The sequence below is a fragment of the Pristiophorus japonicus genome, chromosome 21 (assembly GCF_044704955.1).
Source record: "Pristiophorus japonicus isolate sPriJap1 chromosome 21, sPriJap1.hap1, whole genome shotgun sequence".
In the NCBI taxonomy this organism is placed as follows: Eukaryota; Metazoa; Chordata; class Chondrichthyes; family Pristiophoridae; genus Pristiophorus; species Pristiophorus japonicus.
The window spans coordinates 14,446,820-14,464,889 of NC_091997.1; the positions used below are offsets into that span (position 1 = coordinate 14,446,820).

Consider the following 18,070-nt stretch of genomic DNA (forward strand, 5'->3'; position numbering starts at 1 on the left):
CCATTTGAGGCTGGCTTGAACGGTGCCGTTCTGACATGGTTGATTCCATTGCCTGCCATGAAGTTCTGGAATTCAGTGCTTGTGAAGCACGGGCCATTGTCGCTGACCAAGACATCTGGTAGACCATGGGCGGCGAACATTGCCCGTAGACTTTCTACCGTGGCAGAGGATGTGCTTGAATTTAAAATGGCACACTCAATCCATTTGGAGTAGGCGTCTACGACAACCAAAAACATTTTTCCCATGAAAGAACCTGCGTAGTCCACATGGATGCGTGACCATGGCTTGGCGGGCCAGGACCAGGGGCTAAGGGCGGCTTCCCTGGGTGCGTTGCCCAGCTGAGCACACGTGTTGCACCTGCAAACACAAAGTTCCAGGTCTGCATCTATCCCTGGCCACCAAACGTGTGACCTGGCAATTGCCTTCATCATGACAATGCCCGGGTGCTCATTGTGAAGTTCTCTGATAAACATCTCTCTGCCCATCTGGGGCATGACTACTCGGTTTCCCCACAGTAGGCAATCGGCCTGAATCGAGAGTTCATCCTTGTGCCTATGAAACGGTTTAAATTCCTCAGGGCCTGCCCCGTACGTGGCTGCCCTATCCCCATTCAGGACACATTTCTAACCTAAAGACAGTAGCTGGTCTTTATTTGTACAGACTTTAATCTGACGGGCTGTCATAGGTGAGCCTTCGCTTTCGAAAGCTTCAACAGCTATAACCATCTCAGCATCATGCTCAGTTTCCCACTCAGTGGTGGCTAGTGGGAGCCTGCTGAGTGCATAGGCGCAGTTTTCAGTGTGCCGAATTGTGTAGTCATAAGTGGCTAACGTAAATGCCAATCTCTGTATGCAGGCTGATGCATTCGCATTTATGGCCTTGTTGTCAGCCAAAAGGGACGTTAGGGGTTTGTGATCTGTCTCCACAGCTCAAATTTCCTGCCAAACAGGTACTGGTGCATTTTTTTTTACTGCATAATCACATGCTCGCACTTCCTTTTCTACCATCCCGTAGCCCCGTTTTGCCTGGGACAGACTTCTGGAGGCATAAGCTACCTGCTGTAACTGACCATTGGCATTCACATGCTGCAACACACACCCGACCCCATAGGACGACGCATCGCATGTTAAAACAAGTTTCTTACACGGGTCATATAACATTAACAGTTTCTTGGAGCATAACAAATTGCGTGCTCGATCAAAAGCCCTTTCCTGGCTGTCCCCCCCAGATCCAATTTGCGTAGGAGCACGTGTAGCGGCTCTAACAGCGTGCTCAATTTGGGAAGAAAGTTACCAAAATAGTTCAGGAGCCCCACGAACGAATGCAGCTCCGTCGCGTTACGGGGTCTGGGTGCTCTCTGGATTGCATCAGTTTTGGACGCAGTAGGTCTGATCCCGTCTGCTGCTACCCTCCTCCCCAAGAATTCTACCTCTGGAGCTAAGACGACGCACTTCGCCTTTTTCAGTCGCAGCCCTACCCGATCCAGTCTGCGTAGCACATCCTCCAGGTTGTGGAGGTGTTCTTCAGTATTGCGACCCATGATGAGGATGTCATCTTGAAAAACCACCGTCCTTGGAATCGACTTGAGGAGGCTTTCCATATTTCGCTGAAAGATCGCGGCAGCCGAACGAATCCCGAGCGGACATCTGTTGTACTCAAACAACCCCTTGTGTGTCGTGATGGTGGTCAGCTTCTTCGACTCACTCGTCAGCTCCTGGGTCATGTAAGCTGAGGTCAGGTCCAATTTTGAAAAAAGTTTGCCACCGGATTGCGTCGCAAAGAGGTCCTCCGCTCTCGGTAGCGGTTACTGACCTTGGAGTGACACCCGATTGATGGTGGCCTTGTAATCGCCACATATCCTGACCGACCCATTCGCCTTGAGCACTGGCACGATTGGGCTCGCCCAGTCACTGAATTCGACTGGCGAGATGATGCCTTCCCTCAGCAGACGGTCCAATTCGCATTCTATCTTTTCCCGCATCACGTACGGCACCGCTCTGATCTTGTGGTGTACTGGCCTGGCGTCCAGGTTTATGTGAATCACTACCTTGGCCCCCATGAAAGTGCCGATGCCGGGTTGAAATAATGAGTCAAATTTGCCCAGGACCTGAGAGCACAATACTCGCTCCACAGAAGAAATTGCATTGACATTGCCCTATTTCCAGTTCATGACAGCAAGCCAACTCCTCCCCAGCAGTGCGGGACCGTCCCCCGGGACAATCTAGAGTGGCAACCTGTTCTCCGAATCTTTGTGGGTCACAACTGCTGTGGCGCTGCCTAGCACTGGAATGGTGATCTTTGTATATGTCTGTAGCTGTGTGTCAATCGGCAATAATTTTGGCCTCCTGGCCTTGGATACCCAAAACCTTTTGAACTGTTTGATACTCAGCAGGGACTGGCTGGCCCCAGTGTCTAGCTCCATTAATACTGGGATGCCATTGAGGAGCACTTTCATCATTATCGGTGGCGTCCTGGTATATGAACTGTATATGTGCTCCACATGAACTCGCTTCCAGCGATTTCCCCCAGTATTCATTTGGCCCCGTAGGGCTTACATCGGGCCCGTCCTCCTCGTACATCAATCTGGCTGCAGGCTTCCTGCACATATGCGCCAAGTGACCGCTGACGTTGCAGTTACTGCACGTGTATTGCTGATACCTGCAAGCACTGGCTGTGTGTTTGCCTCCACACCTCCAGCATGAGCTGGAGGCCCCATTGTTGGAAACAAAAGGTCCATTATCAGTCTATCGTCTCTGACTGTCTCTGTAACTGTCCTTAATCGCACCATTAACAGGTGTTGATGGCCCCATTACTGGCCGCATTGTCCATTGCGATGACATGAATCACAGTTCAGCTAGCCATTGTCTCTGCTGAATTCCCCCTTTGGGTTCGACTACTTGCTGGGGCATGTCTGATTGCCCTTGTCTGCCTAGAGAACTGTGTGCCACGTTAACAATGTTGACTCCCTGGTCGTTTGCCACATTTGAGCCAAGATTTTTGTCATACATCATTCTGGTCTCTTCCTCCCGAGATAAATGTCTGGGCTATCAGAGCCGCTGCTTTCAAGGTCAAGTCTTTGGTCTCAATCAGTTTCCTGAAAACACCAGTGTGCCCGATGCCCTCAATAAAAAAGTCTCGCAGCATCTCCGCTCTGCATGCATCTGGGAACTTACATAGGCTCGCCAGTCACCGGAGATCTGCCACGAAGTCTGGAACGCTTTGCCCTTCTCACCGCCGGTGCGCGTAAAACCGGTGTCTCGCCGTGTGCATGCTGCTCACCAGTTTAAGGTATTCCCCGATCAACTTACTGAGGTCTTCGAACGTCTTGTCCGCCGGCTTCTCTGGCGTTATAAGGTCCTTCATCAGGGAGTACGTTCTGGATCCACAAACAGTCAGGAGATGAGCCCTGCGTTTGTCGGCCGAATCCTGTCCCAACCATTCCTTAGTGACAAAACTTTGCTGTAGTCTCAATAAAGTCGTCCCAATCATCACCAACGCAGTACCTCTCTTCTGTGCTGCTAGTGGCCATGCTCGCGTGGTTTAAATCCCATTTTCTCGTCGCCAATGATATGTCCTTACTATACAGTACAAATGCACACGAGGCCCATACTTGAGGCCCACTCTGTGACCAGTTACCTTTATTACCAAAACCTTAAGTGATGAAGGTGGGTGGAGCTGCCCCTTTTATGCCTGAAAGTCCAGGTTAGGAGTGTCTCCCACAAGTTCACCCCCTTGTGGTCAATGTTCTCAAGGTGTACAACTTAGGTCAGCTTATACATGGGTTACAATGATAGTTGAATACATGACACTGGCCTTGCCAGCGATACCCACATCACGGAACAAATTAAAAACAAATGAATAGTTGGACAAAAAGGAGCAACAGCAACAGCAGCAGCAGCAGCCTGAGCAACCTGGACAAGCAGCAAGTGGGCTTTGAGAAGTGAGGGGGCAAGTGGGAGAGGGGTGCTGTAGGCCAAAATTCACTTTCCTGGATATCGTTGAGGAACACTGCACGAGGAGCCTGCGCTTCATGAAGCAGGCTGTCGCTGATTTGTGCAGCCTCCTGCAACAGGATCTGCTGGCAGCTGGATCTGATGACCATGCTTTTCCAGTGGCTGTCAAACCCACTACCCTGTACCACCTTTAACTTTTTTTGCCAAAGGCAGACATTAGGAGACATTACCCACATCTCGCAGTCTGAAGTGCACTTCTACATCAGCAGGTCGCTAATGTCTTTTTTGCCAGGGCCAACCAATACATCACCTTTGGGCACCAACATTCAAAATGAGAGCGCTTCCCCATGCCCAGGGCATCATAGACTGCACTCATGTAGCAATCAAGGTACTAGAAGACTAGCCTGAAGGCTTCGTTATCAGGAAGGGGCACCTAATTAATATCCAGCTTGTTTGTGATCACTGTAGAAGGATCAGGTAAGTCTGTGCCAGTTTTAGAGGCGGCTGTTATAATGCCTTCATCCTGCAAGACTATTCCACTCTTGTAGGAACATAAAAGAATGGTTGCTACACACACACGGCTGGTAACACCCCTTTCGCAACCCCACCACTTCCGAACAGCTCAGATACAATCTCAGCCATAGCACTACCAAGAACATCACAGAGCACATTATTGTGCTATTGAAGCAAAGGTTCAGGTGCCTGTATAGGTTGAGGCTCCCTACAATATATCCCACACAAAGTCCATTGGCATCATTGCAAGTGTGCTACATTTTCCACAACATGGAAATGCACTTTAAGTAGACCTCTACTGGCCCACCGGGCCATGAAAGTGGAAGGCTTCTTGTTTTTGGTGCAATCAGGTGGGAAATCCACCAATCAAATGTTACAAAGCCTGCGAGTTGAAACACCCTGGGCCTGAAATCTACGTTAAATGAGTGTGTTTTGCACTTGCCCTGCCCCTGCCAGTTCGAAACTTGCTGTGATCCCAAAGTTTATAAAATTTGCAGACAATCAACTGAATTTCCTGGGTATTTTATGAAACATTTGCTTCACAATGGCTGCAGTCATATTGCAACTACTGTGATGCTAAAAGAGTACAAGCTCTACATTTTATTTAGATATCTTTGCATAGCAATTATACATTGGCAAGCAGTTGAAATCAATGCGCATGGGCCTAAGATGTTTAGTATAACTGGTTTATTACAGTCATAAGCAGAGTTCAAAAGAATTGAATGTTAAACACAATAAGGACAAACACAAAATTGATCTATTTGTAACTATACATGAAAATAAAACTGGCAGACTCTATATCTTGCATAACTTTTTGTTTATGATACAGAAATGCTACTGCAATCTTCAAAAAGTCACCCCAACAAGAATGATCATTGACATATTTATATGTTGCTTTTCACACATCTTCCAAGTACATTCACTAATGAGAACCTCGAATGCCATTTAAAGTATTGAAATAAAAATGCAGCAGACTCCTCTGCAATGCAACCCACATTCCGAGTTGTTGCGTGGAAAGAGTTAAATGAAGCGCTGTAATTTTAGTAGTCTAACTTTGTACACACCACTCTGCAAAAAGTATCTCTGGAAGGTATCAATTATCATTACGCCAAATATTTTATCGTTGACCAGCAGCTGCCAAAGTTGCTAATGGAGGACAAATAACAGAACACAAGAGGCACGAGATAGCATTATTTGGCTATCTGCTTAAATTATGTCAAATAAAAATTAAAAAAACAAAGGAAGGAGCTGTGCTTGGCTGTACTCACCCCAAGTCCACCACAGGGTAGCAGTGCATACATCTTCTGTGTAATAGGACCTAGATAAACACGTCAACAGAATACTCTTCAGTCAATGGTAAAAAGCTGACATGAGTTCATTTTTATTTCTTGGAAAGGCAGTATAAAATCCATCAGTAACACTTACTTTCCAGGTATTGTCAGTTGTTGAAATAGCCAACTATTATTTAGGTATATTTAACTGCAATTTTAAAGTATTCATATTAAAATGCTCAAAGTATTTGTCATCCCTATAACTCGCAACTTAACAAGCTCGTTAATCAACTGAGCATTCTCAGTCTGCACAATGTATCATATAGGAATATAATTTCTCCAAACCAGCAAACAATATGGAAACAGATTCCTATGCTGCAAAGAAAATTCTGCCATGGCCAGTGAAACCAAGATTCACTTTCTGTAAAGTTTCTGGCAAATTTGTTTTGCCTTTGGCCTTTTAGTGATTAAATATAAATTATGGGGTGGCAACCACATACCTAGCAACTTCTTACTGTCCAGCTTCTGTCTGTTCAGAGGGCTGGTGCCATATAACAATGTGTGGTGTTCTGAATGCACTGTTTGAATTTCGTCCAAAGTCGCTTTTCTACCCCGGATTCGCTGTAAAAGTAAGTACAGAATATTAACCCTTTGAGGACTGCAGTAGCATTTCTCCACCAAAATAAAAAGAGAGCAAAACTACAGCTTTCAGAAATTTACTCTATGAATACTTTAAATTAAGGTTAATGTATCTTCATACTTGTCCCTGACTTTTAGAATATTCACCATTGAAAATTTATTGCTTAAAGAAGAGTTTTGCAGACATCAGAAAGAGTGAAGATTTTAACGCTGCACTGAATATTCAGTACTCAAAGGGTTAATCATTTTGGTGGAACTCATCAGAAACTTTCTGCCAGGGAAGCAGCACTGATGATGAATATACTGAGGAGGTCTCTGTGCTAACCCAGTTTCCTAAGAATAATGAATTCAGACATGTTCATAAATATGTATAAATTGCAGGTATATACAGAACCTCTGGTGATTACTTGCTGGTACATATAGGTCCCCCATAACAACTAAGCAAGCAACTTGTACATTGATTTTAAAAGTTCAGTATCTGTGTTGCACCTTCAACCTTCAGGTACTATTTGGCTTTTGTACGTACCTATGTTTCCCATCGAGGGCTAAACATCAGAATCAGTGACTTAAAAATATGAGCAAGCCCTGCAAGCTGTAAATGCCACACCTTTTCTCCCCTGCAACAGGTGAAACAACTGTGTGTGTCTGTTGAGAGAACCCCCTACAAATGTTATTCATTTTTGAAGTAAAGTGATAACATAATTTGAATCAAGAGAGCTCAGTACACTGTTCTGTTGATGGATTTAAGGCTGATGCATCATAAATGGTGAAAGTGCAGATTGAATGGTTTAATAAGTGAGAAAGACACCTCCCCCATTCGAGATAGGATTACAACCTTTAACTCTCTCCACAGCATTTTACGATATATAACTAACAAGTGAGGAAATTGAATCTGTAATATACTGTTATAACTGTGTTTGAGATGATTAATTGCTGAGAGCAGAACGTTAGTGATATTTCAAAGTTTAGCACAATGATTTTCATAAAAGGATATAGCAGCTGAGTGGCAATAGCTGCAAAATACAACACATGATCCATAAAAGGGTAGAATAAACTTTAAAAAAAAATGGTGAACTACTGAGGTTACACAGTTAGCATATATTAATCTACAGTATGCATAAAATTACATGTTTAAAAAATGTGTTCCCAATTTCACCTACACATCTATTTGGTTTCTCTCTACAAACTATATATGTATTGTACTTCCCAATTTTATTTCTTTAATAGTATTTTATTGAAGTTTTTGTTTGCACATAAAGAAAATACATAATGGAGATATTATGACACCAGTAAGTACAGATACATCATACAGAGGTACAATTAAAAATGTTCCTGTATCATCTATGTACAGCTCTATTATCTGGACCAGAGACTTTGTTCAGAGCAAGAAAGAACAATTTAAGAAAAAGAAAAATGACCAGGATATATGTTGGATCAGGAAATGCAATGCGAAGCAGATTAATAAATTAAACTAGCAGAATGACTGTACCATACTGAGCCCAAGTTTTGAACTAATAGTATTTACTCTATGTGGTCCAAAATCAAGCAAAACATTCCGGTATAGTCATATATCATGCTTCTTTTCACTAGGCAGAGAAAACAACTTTTAGTTGTGCGTGCATCTGTATGTATGTATTATTTATTAAAATTGGCTGTAGTGCTGAGGAATAAAACTTATGGAACGTCATCCAGTGGCAGCAAACCCTTCCTCGTCCTAATATATTACAATGGCAAGAGGCCTAAACCCCAACTACAAAGCGCATTCCGTACTGTACAAGAATGTTTCTTCAATTTCCCATACATTCCTATGAATTCATTAAGCAATATTTCCACCTGTACAAGTCTGTAGGGCAACCTTGTAATCTGGCCTTATATGCACTGCAAATAAACTGAACTTCTCGCAACAGATTTCAATCATGTTCTTTGAAAGATAGTTTGAGCTGACTTGAATCCAGGTTCCAGAGGCGAAAGGACATTATTGTTCCAACCACTTATGCCACACCCAATTCTCCTTTTATTTTTAAATTAATACATTGAAAAAGGAGCAGTATTTTGTATTCAAGACCAAACATCATTGATGGCTCCCCACAGCACATCAACACAGGACAAATAAGGTTGCTAATAGTTAATTTTTTTGCCTGACAGACTTTAAAAAAAAAAATAGAATCAAATCATGCAGTAAAAGCCCAACCTTTGTGTGTGGCTCAATTTTTGTCTAGTATTTGGGATCACATAATTCCAGAGATGCCAACTTACTGTCCATTACGGAAATTTCTGAGTTTTAAACCGCACGCAAGCGTGGTAGATTTGAAGCATGCAACTTTTTGCCAGATTCTGCAGGCAGCCTCCAAATCAAGGACAAAGCCTAGACACCAGGAGTGGGAACAAGAGGCAAGAGATCCCGAGAACATCAGACTTCATCCTGTTTTAGTTACCGATTTACTGCTCACTTTTGTTTTTAAAAACATATATGTCTGTAGTTTTGTGAAGTTTGTATATCTGGCTTTAATTTAGGGTTTTGCACCAATTGGAGCCAACCTAAAACCCAATATAAAAACAAAGATCTTCAAGACTATGATAAACTTTCCTGATATCTTGAGTGTAAAATTGATTTCAAATCAACAAATATGCTGCAATTACTTTACAGAACTGCCAGGTAAATTGAGCTGTTATGGTATCAGATTAATTGCCTGGGAATTTTGATATTCCATAATCCTAAATTAAACAATAGGAAAAATTCCATTCTTGATGTGTTAGCACCAGCTTTTTGCCTTTGCACTGCTTGATCAAACCCATTTCCTATTACTACGTGCACAAAGGTTTTTCAAATTCCTTTGCTCCCTTGTCCGATCCCTGTCCAGTTTTGGACTGGACAAAAGGTGGAAACCCTAGAAAAGTATACAAATTGACCCTCATGTTTTAATAAACAGACATTCCATATAGTTTGTACAACAAATAACGTGACCATAAGCTTAAAGATCTCTTGAGAAGGAGCACTTTTGGCCAAAAAATAGTAACTGTAGGCCTTTTCAGAAAAGTTGCAAAAGGTCATTGAAAACAATGCATCACATATCCAACATGAATTGTTACTTCTCAAGCTAATGCAAACACCGTATCAGGATGAAGTAGACTTTGATCAAAATTCAGTTTTGGATTAGACATCAGTGTCTAATTTGCTGTTGCATGTTTCACATCTTTTCAGGTGCAGGTCCACATTTCCAAATTAGTCAGTTTTGAGATTCTTGGCCCATAAACAGGTGCTTCAAACATAATTCAGGTCTCAGTGGAAAGGAACCACACACAATTTCATAACAGGGCCCTCATTTCAACTGTATTCAATGGAACTTAATTACTTTATTGAATGTACACATTTAAGATCCTTATCCAGGATTGACGTGTTCAAAAACTTAAAAAACTGAACATTGGGAAAGCAGATAGAGGCAAAATTATATGTTCGCAATGGTTATTTCAGGATCATAGTTGAAAAGTCAACATTTGTGCGTTGAAACAATCCTCTTTTATTCATTCATTCCTGGGAAACTGTACGTGGCTCCAGTATTTTTGGAAAGTTTTATGAGCCATGGTCATCACTTTCCCTGCTTTCTTACCTCACACTTGTTGAGTAACCCCGTTTCCTGAAGCCTAGACCAGACGCTCTGTATTCTCCCTGCATGCTCTGGATGGTTGTTAGTGTTCCCACAAGTGCACTGGTGTTTCAGCATAAAAGTGTCGTAGACTAAACCTACAAAGAGGAAAGAAATTAACAAAGTGGCATACTAAAAGCACCCTGTAACCTATTTTACATTTTTATTTAACAATGCAACACATTTTGAACCAATCAGGTAAATATGATCCAACGCACTTCTTGTGATTTTAATTTTTGCTAGGTTACATTTTACAATCAACTACTGGAAGAAGTTCAAATACATTTAATGTCTGATTTTTAAACTGAATTTTCTTTGGCAAGGGATGTTAGTGTTGAGAGGAAACAATTTTCTCCAATTTTTCTTTTGACAGCAACAACTGATCAGGTACAGCTTGGTTAAGCTTGGTTATGAATAGCATAGTTAGGTACAGCAGAAAGCTTCCTCTTCTCTGCTTTAACAATAAACCATAACCCCCACTTACAGCACTAACTACCCCATTAACGTGGCACATCAATTTCTCTCACAGTCATACTTATAACTTCTGTGAATGACATTGCCAAGTTATGAACATTTCATGATGAAAACTCACATACATTTCACTTAGGATTCTCCAACATTCCAGTTCATTGACCTGAAGCATTAACTCTATTTCTCTCTCCCACAGATGTTCCCTCACCCGTCGAGTGTTTTCCAGTATTTTGTTTTTATTTCAGATTTCCAGCATCTGCCGTATTTTGCTTTCACTTAGGATTCTTACAGCCAGTAGAGAGAAATACTCTTAATCTGATCAAGTCCAGTCCCTACACCTAAAACAACAGTGACCCTGAAATTTCTGGGTCCTGGATGGGGCAGAGTAAGTGCAGCAGGGTGGGACTTGCGCCCGCCGAAATCGGAGGAAGCAGATCGGATCGAAATCTTGAGGTTAGCCAATTTCCATAATTTTTGCAGAACAAGGGCATTTGACCTAAAAGCAGTTGGCCAGATTATCTAGGGCAGGAACAAAAAATTCGGGAAAGGAGCTGAGCAAGGATGCAATATCGTAATTTAAAGGACTGCAGATCACTAAAGGGGTGAGCACACTCTTGCAAGATGGAACTAAATGGCTGCTGCAACAGAAGATGCATATCTAACTTTTCAGAGACTGAATTGGAAGTATTGCAATCCTTGGTTAGAGGAAGGGCCTGGCAGTTGTGGATGGAGATACAAGAATCGCTGTAGCTTAGTGGATGAGAGGATTGCACTATGAGAAAAGATTGAGTAGACTAGGCCTATATTCCCTAGAGTTTAGAAGAATGACAGGTGATCTCACTGAAACAAATAAAATTCTTAAAGGGCTTGACAGGGTTAATGCTGAGAAAATGGTTGCCCTGGCTGGGGAATCTAAAACATGGAGTCACAGTTTCAGAATAAGGGGTTAGCCATTTAGGACTGAGATGAGGAGAAATTTCTTCACTCAAAAGGGTTGTGAATCTTTGGAATTCTCTAACCCAGAGAGTTGTGGATGCTCAATTGTTGAGTATATTCAAGACAGAGCTCGATAATCTTTTGGGAACTAAGAGAATTAAGGGATATGGGGATAGTGTGGGAAGGTGGAGTTGAGGTAGAAGATCAGCCATGATCTTGTTGAATGGCGGAGTAGGCTCGAAGGACCAAATGTCCTAACCCAGCTCCTATTTCTTATATTTGATGAGATCTTTTCTTATTTAGTGCTTCTCTATATAATCTTCAATCTGCCCACCAGCTACCACTTTCCTCATAAAATATCCATAAAGTAACTGATTAAGATAGAATGCAGCTCAAGCAGACCAAAATTAACAGTACTGTTTTTGCTCCAGAGGCTGAAAGCCAAGAGACGATGCTGAAGAGCAAGACACTACAGTCCGCAATATACCTCTGGCAACACTGATGACCGCTCACCCGCTCACCCACCCACCCAGTCATTTAACCGCTCTCTGCACTTAGTAGCCCAGGGACACCCACTAAGGGGGAATACAGATTGTGTAGATGCATAATTAGCACTTGGTGAAATAAAAAGCACAAGGAAACCAGAGGATGCAGATGTGGAAGTGAAGCCTGATATAGTTGAGTGGAGACACAAGACATGACAGCTGCTGGCTGCAGAGCATGCGGATGATCATCTAAGGAGTATTGCCATGGAGAGATAGTAACAGAGCACCAGACACCTTCGGAGGATCTGCATGGCCTCTGCCAACAGGCGCAGCAGATGGCTGGACTATCAGTGGAAACCACTGCCCTGGTGTGTGTCAACATTTGATAGGTTTTCAACTCATTACAGGGCAACTTGGAGAAAATGGTATATGCAGGAGCATTTGCAGACTTTCCACTGCTTCGTGAGGCAAGTCATGCAACTAAATGTGGAGGCATGGAATGAAAGATTGAAAATCTTTGGGGACTGTATGGGGAGTTTAATGCCAACCGGATTGCAAAGTATACAGGGCAGCATCTTGGAATGTCTAACGGCCATTTGGTTGACTCTCTTTTTGGTTCCTTGATGTCCATTCTCCCGCTGATCAGAGGTAACCCAAATCCTGTTTCCATTAACAGCTGCTGTGCATGGCTCTGTGGCTGCTTTCTTTTATGGCAGTACCATCGAGTGGCATTCTGCCAGGTTCCTGCAGAAGCTTTCAACTTTTTAATTCCCGTGTCTCATTTTAATATGATTGAGCTGCCCATCCGATTACATTGGGAAATTAGCAACTTGCCCATTTTTGTGGCTGCCCGATATGTATCTAAAGTAGGAATGCATCTCTGAAATTCACTGATGCCACATTTCACTGTTATACTGTTGAAAGAAGGACCATTACAAGAATTAAACTGCATTGGCTGAGAGAGTCAGCACCAGCATCGTCACCTTCAGGGCCTGGGTTCAATGTTGGAAGAAGTTCAATGACTTCAAGAGCTGCAGGGGCAAGTACAGTTCTTCAATCTCCATAAACAACACGTGTCAACACTCCTTTCACCCTTCCTCCACCACACCCAACAATTCCCTCCCTCCATCACATCCTTCAACATACAATCACAATGACACACTGCAACACATCTTTCTCAATCCAAACAAACTCACCTCTACCTTTGTTCGCATCACACCACATACTAACAGTATTTTCTTATCACATTCTAGCACTCGCACAGCCAGCAACTCTTGCTGGAACTCCTTCTTCACATCACATTCCATACAGTTGGCTTTACATTCATCACCTCCCCATCCTAATTCTATCTTGCTTCTTCTCCAGCTCTCCGCAGAAGCACTATATACTGAAGTCCTCCACATCACCACTTAACTGTTCAATAGCCACTCACTAACTCTCATGCTCTGTTTCTGTAGAAGACAGTACATATCATGACGGAGGAGTAGCAGACATCTTAGCCCTCACCCAAACAGAGCAGGAAGCCCTGGACATTTTCACTGCCTGAGAAAAGCTATGAGAATTGGAGAAGGCGAGGCTGGTAGGTTTACGGAGCAATGCGTTTGCACTTTACTTGTAACCCTTCATTCACCTCAGCAAATATTCAGCCAGCTTCACAAATTCAAGCTGCATTCTGAAGATTATCACCTGCTAATGTTCAGCCACTCAGTGCCATTTTAATTCTTGTCCCTTTTATTTCTCCTCTTGGTCCTTCTCAGCAAGAAATGAATGAGGATGACACCTCGGCGAAGGAAAATCCTTCTGAGGATGCACCGCCACGCGCTCCATCTCTCCTAAGCCCCAGCATAGATTGGGTCTACACATGGTGAAACACCCAACATGAGTGAAAATCAGCAGGTACTAGTGGCAGGGACAGCACAAGAGAAGCTTTCCAGAGGACAAGGTCCTTTCCCAGCTCTACTGAGCATGACAGAGATGAGGACTACAGAGACCTAAACTAGGAAAAGAAAACTGCTTGCCGCTGACTAGCAGTTATACCAGAAAGGGAGAGCTTGTCGGCACCATGGCTAAAAATATGGAGGAGTCTGCTTTCAATATGTATGGCATCTACCATCTCACAAGGTATCAGCACTCTGCAGTCTACTCTGGAAAGTGTGTCCACCTCCAGGGATGCTGAAGCCAGGCCCTCACAACAGGAGTCAGTATCACCAGCCTTTGTAGTCTTGGTGAAAGCTCGAGCGGCTGCTATCCAGGCTCTCAGCTCGACCTTTGAGAGATTGATGGACCGAATAAATAGGGGCTTTCAGGAGTTATTCATCTTCTGCAGTCTGCTCTCCCATAGATCAGCGGAAGCAATGAGCCTCAGCCCAGAGCGAGTGGCAGTGATGCTATGAGAGCAGTACAAGTTGCTCTTTCTGAGGAAGTCAGCACATCCTCTGCTTCAACACCCCCTCAACCAATATCTCGAGCAACCATCAGGCATTGGGCCAGGAGCATATTAAGGGTCTCAACATGAGCAACAGCTTTTCATTAGCTTTGCTTAGGCAATGAGAGTAGCACCTCATAGGAATAGTAGAATTAGAAAGTGTTATTATAAGAAAGGCACCATGGGTTGATACTTGGTTGAGAAATGAAGGGAAGGCTATTATTGTGTTGGGAATTAAATTTGTTGCCTTTATCACATTTGGCCATTCAATTTGCAATGTGGTTTTATAGCAGAGTCTGCATTGTCATTATGTTATTGATATAACAGTTAGCTGAATAATTTCAATATTTTTTACTGAAGGAGTACTGGAGTGAAGGTTGGAACAAGGACCGTCAATTAATGTCCCCTCAAACTTTTTTTTGGGCTGCATGGCCCACTCAAAAGTCCCCATCTGCCTACGCATTTTTTCAAAACCTTTTCCATCATCTGTAAATTCTTCTGTGGCCTCACTCTTCCCTACCTCAAAGATAATTCAGCCCTATGTTATTGTATATGCCCTTTGTCATCCTCTGGCCTTCTTCACATTTCGCCTTTTCTTTGCTCCACTTTTTTGTGCAGAGCATTCAGCTGTTTCAGCTCTGTATTTGAACATTCTACCCAAGTCACACCACCTCAGCAACTCTCTCACCTCCTTCAAAAGCCCTTTCAGTCTTGGCTTGGTTTCTACCTCAATGCTTCTTTCCTAGTCTCTGGTTCGTTTCCACTTTTGTGAACTACTCTGGGGCATTTTATTACATTAAAGGTGCTATGTAAGCGTAAGCTGTCATTGATAATGTTAAAAAGGGTTCATGTATTAGCAGGAAGAAGATTTTGTGGTGTTTTGTGTTGAAGTGTCCCAAATAAGTGACCGCAGCATATTCTGGCCAGAGAAACAAGAAACATTCAGGATAATTATAAGAAGAATGAGTAATGCAACAAAAGGAATGACTTCACCACTGGGATTTAGTTCCCATTTAACAAAACCTATAATTCACACATAATTGAAAAAGTGATTATAATTTTAAAATGCATCACTGTCTCTAGGTGACATTTAGCAGTTGATTAACTATATATAGACTGCTGACCATTAAAAATGACATTACTAGAGAATATTCCAAACCTAGATCAAGATTGTGTAGGCTGTGCTTGAATTGGTGATCCCATACAATGCGAGTAATATAGTACTTTAAAATGCAAAGCTGGATTAGAATCGTGCTGGGATGATGTATGCCTTTATATGGGGTCAACTCCAGTTATGTTACATATACAATCAATAAAATAAGTTGAGCTTTTGGTAAGCCGGGCATACTTACTTTCGTCTAGGAACAGTTAAACCTCATAACTGTTCCTCATCCATACTAGATGTAACACTATTGTATTTGTAAACCTTAGTAAGAATAATATGTCAGTATTGTATCAAACGGCTAACTTTTCAAAGCCCTTGCTCCCAGTATGTTTGTTTCTAGATGTGGATTCGTAGAATTAATCTGTCTACCCATTAATTGACATTAACACAGCTATTACTTGAGAGCTTGAAGCTTTTTCTGCAGTTCCCTTACCAGTAGTGAAAAGGTGCTTGATAGGTTTCTCAGTACCAGGATTTTTTAAGTTTGCGGTTGCTGGGGAGGACTGGGCTCTGCAGAGTGGTTGATGCCTGTCTGTCACAGACATACTTCCCATAGCTACAGAAGCCTGATACACATGAAGCTGTTGCATGCGTTGCTGGTCCAAGAATTGCTGCTGTAAAAATTGAAAAACAAAAAGCTGAACTTACTTTCCATTACTGTAAAAAAATAAAATAAAAAAAAATAATTTAAAATAAAAATAATTCAGCATAATCATCTACGGAGGCTCTAAACAGAGGCAAGGCACTTTCCCCAAGGAAGGAAAACCAAGCCAAAGGTCAGGTCATTTTCTATTTCATAAACACATTGTTCTAGCTCACTACAACAATAGGCAAACATATTAAGATTTCTCACAGCCTCTTTTTCCCCACTTGGCATCCCACAGCTTCTGAAGTGTTTCCACCATCATTATACAAAGTTAGATCAAGCAATTATTGGCATTCTCACCTAGTTACTTTCATTAAGGCTTACCTTTCTACCATGGAATACTTTCATTTTCACTGGCACCATCTGTATTAACTTCAAACACGAACGTACAATGATGTTTCTGATTACTCTCCAAATTATTTTCCAATTTCTCTGGTTGAAGGTGCGCAGATGACCCTGCTCTCATATCTGTGCTAACACTATTGAGTACTAGAAGGTGGGCAAAAGTAACTTGCCCACATAGTTTTCCTTCCTTTGGGGAAGTATACATCTATTTTGTGTCGCCTCCTAACAGACTAACCAAGATCAGAGGATTCACAATTGAAAACCTGCATTTGCGCCACCTGAATAAAAACTGCTTAAAACAGGGTTCCCTTGTCTTTTCCCAAGAAACCAATACAGCCTTATTGTTTCCCAAAGCTAGGCTCACTCGGAACTCCTACATGGCAAGCAATCCTCAGGTGGGCAGAGGAAGCGTTTCAAGGACACCCTCAAAGCCTCCTTGATAAAGTGCAACATCCCCATCGACACCGACACGTCCCTGGCCAAAGACCGCCCTAAGTGGAGGAAGAGCATCCGGGAGGGCGCTGAGCACCTCAAGTCTTGTCGCCGAGAGCATGCAGAAAACAAGCGCAGGCAGTGGAAGGAACGTGCGACAAACCAGACTCCCCACCCACCCTTTCCTTCAACGACCGTCTGTCCCACCTGTGACGGAAACTGTAATTCCTGTATTGGACTGTACACCTGAGAACTTACTTTGAGTGGAAGCAAGACTTCCTCAATTTTGAGGGACTGCCTATGATGGTGATTGTTTAACCACCTTCTGAATCCTTGTGCTAAACCTTGAAGCCTAATTAACTTTTTTTAAAGTGACCTTTTTCTCCCCATAGTTTTTCCATTTTACCAAGATCCTCTAAATGCACCGATCTGTTGGAAGGACAGGGAGAAGGTGCACCTCTAAGGCTTCTGCCTACTATGCTGAAAAATGGTTGGTCAGGGAAGTATGAAACTGACAAGCATTGACCTGCCCTTCAGTTTTGTCTTCCTCCCTTTGGGGAAGCACCTTCTCTCTGCTTAGAGCCTTCATAGATGATTATGCTGTAACCAAGAGCTTACCTTAGATGGAAGGTCTAAATATTAAAAATTATTATGCAACAGATGGCAGGCCACACTTTACGCAGCAAGAAGTCTTTTTAACCCTCTGTGTTTCACTACAAAATAGCAGTCAAGTTAACATAGTTACCAAAATCAAAGGAGATATTATCTTGACCGGTACCTATAGGAAGTTTTACATTTTTCTTAAGAGATCTGTGGTTCAGTCAGATTGCTAACCTTGACCTTTCCTTCTAGAATTCATCCCTTTCTAAAACAGACTGCCTCGAGTCTAATTACTGCAAAAAAGACTCATTGAGCACCATTATAACACACAGAATATGCCTAAAGCAAATCAGCGAATGACATTTATCATAAACCTTTTTAGCTGCTGTCAGAAACAGGAAGTCTGAAAAGATGATTCGCAGTTTCTGAAGGAAGACATTTGTTGTAAATACTAGATCCTTTGTACTAAGAGGTTGGAGGCCACAACATCATACGAAAAAAATCAGTTGCCTTTCTCAATATGTTATGAAAAAAAAATTGAGCTT

General features: G+C 42.5%; 1 protein-coding gene across 12 annotated transcripts in view; it reads right to left on the reverse strand.

Annotated features, from left to right (window-relative positions):
• The window catches only part of hdac5 (histone deacetylase 5), a 338,699-nt gene that overhangs the window by 49,783 nt on the left and 270,846 nt on the right, over positions 1–18,070 (reverse strand). For 10 of the 12 annotated variants that reach the window (XM_070864414.1, XM_070864416.1, XM_070864417.1 and 7 more), the window contains 4 exons: positions 15,936–16,116; positions 9,985–10,118; positions 6,238–6,358; positions 5,735–5,784 (listed from right to left, as the gene is read on the reverse strand). In XM_070864414.1, the coding sequence (XP_070720515.1) occupies positions 5,735–5,784; positions 6,238–6,358; positions 9,985–10,118; positions 15,936–16,116 (486 nt within the window). The remainder of the gene's footprint in view (positions 1–5,734; positions 5,785–6,237; positions 6,359–9,984; positions 10,119–15,935; positions 16,117–18,070) is intronic. The other 2 variants (XM_070864421.1, XM_070864411.1) reach the window with 1 other exon arrangement.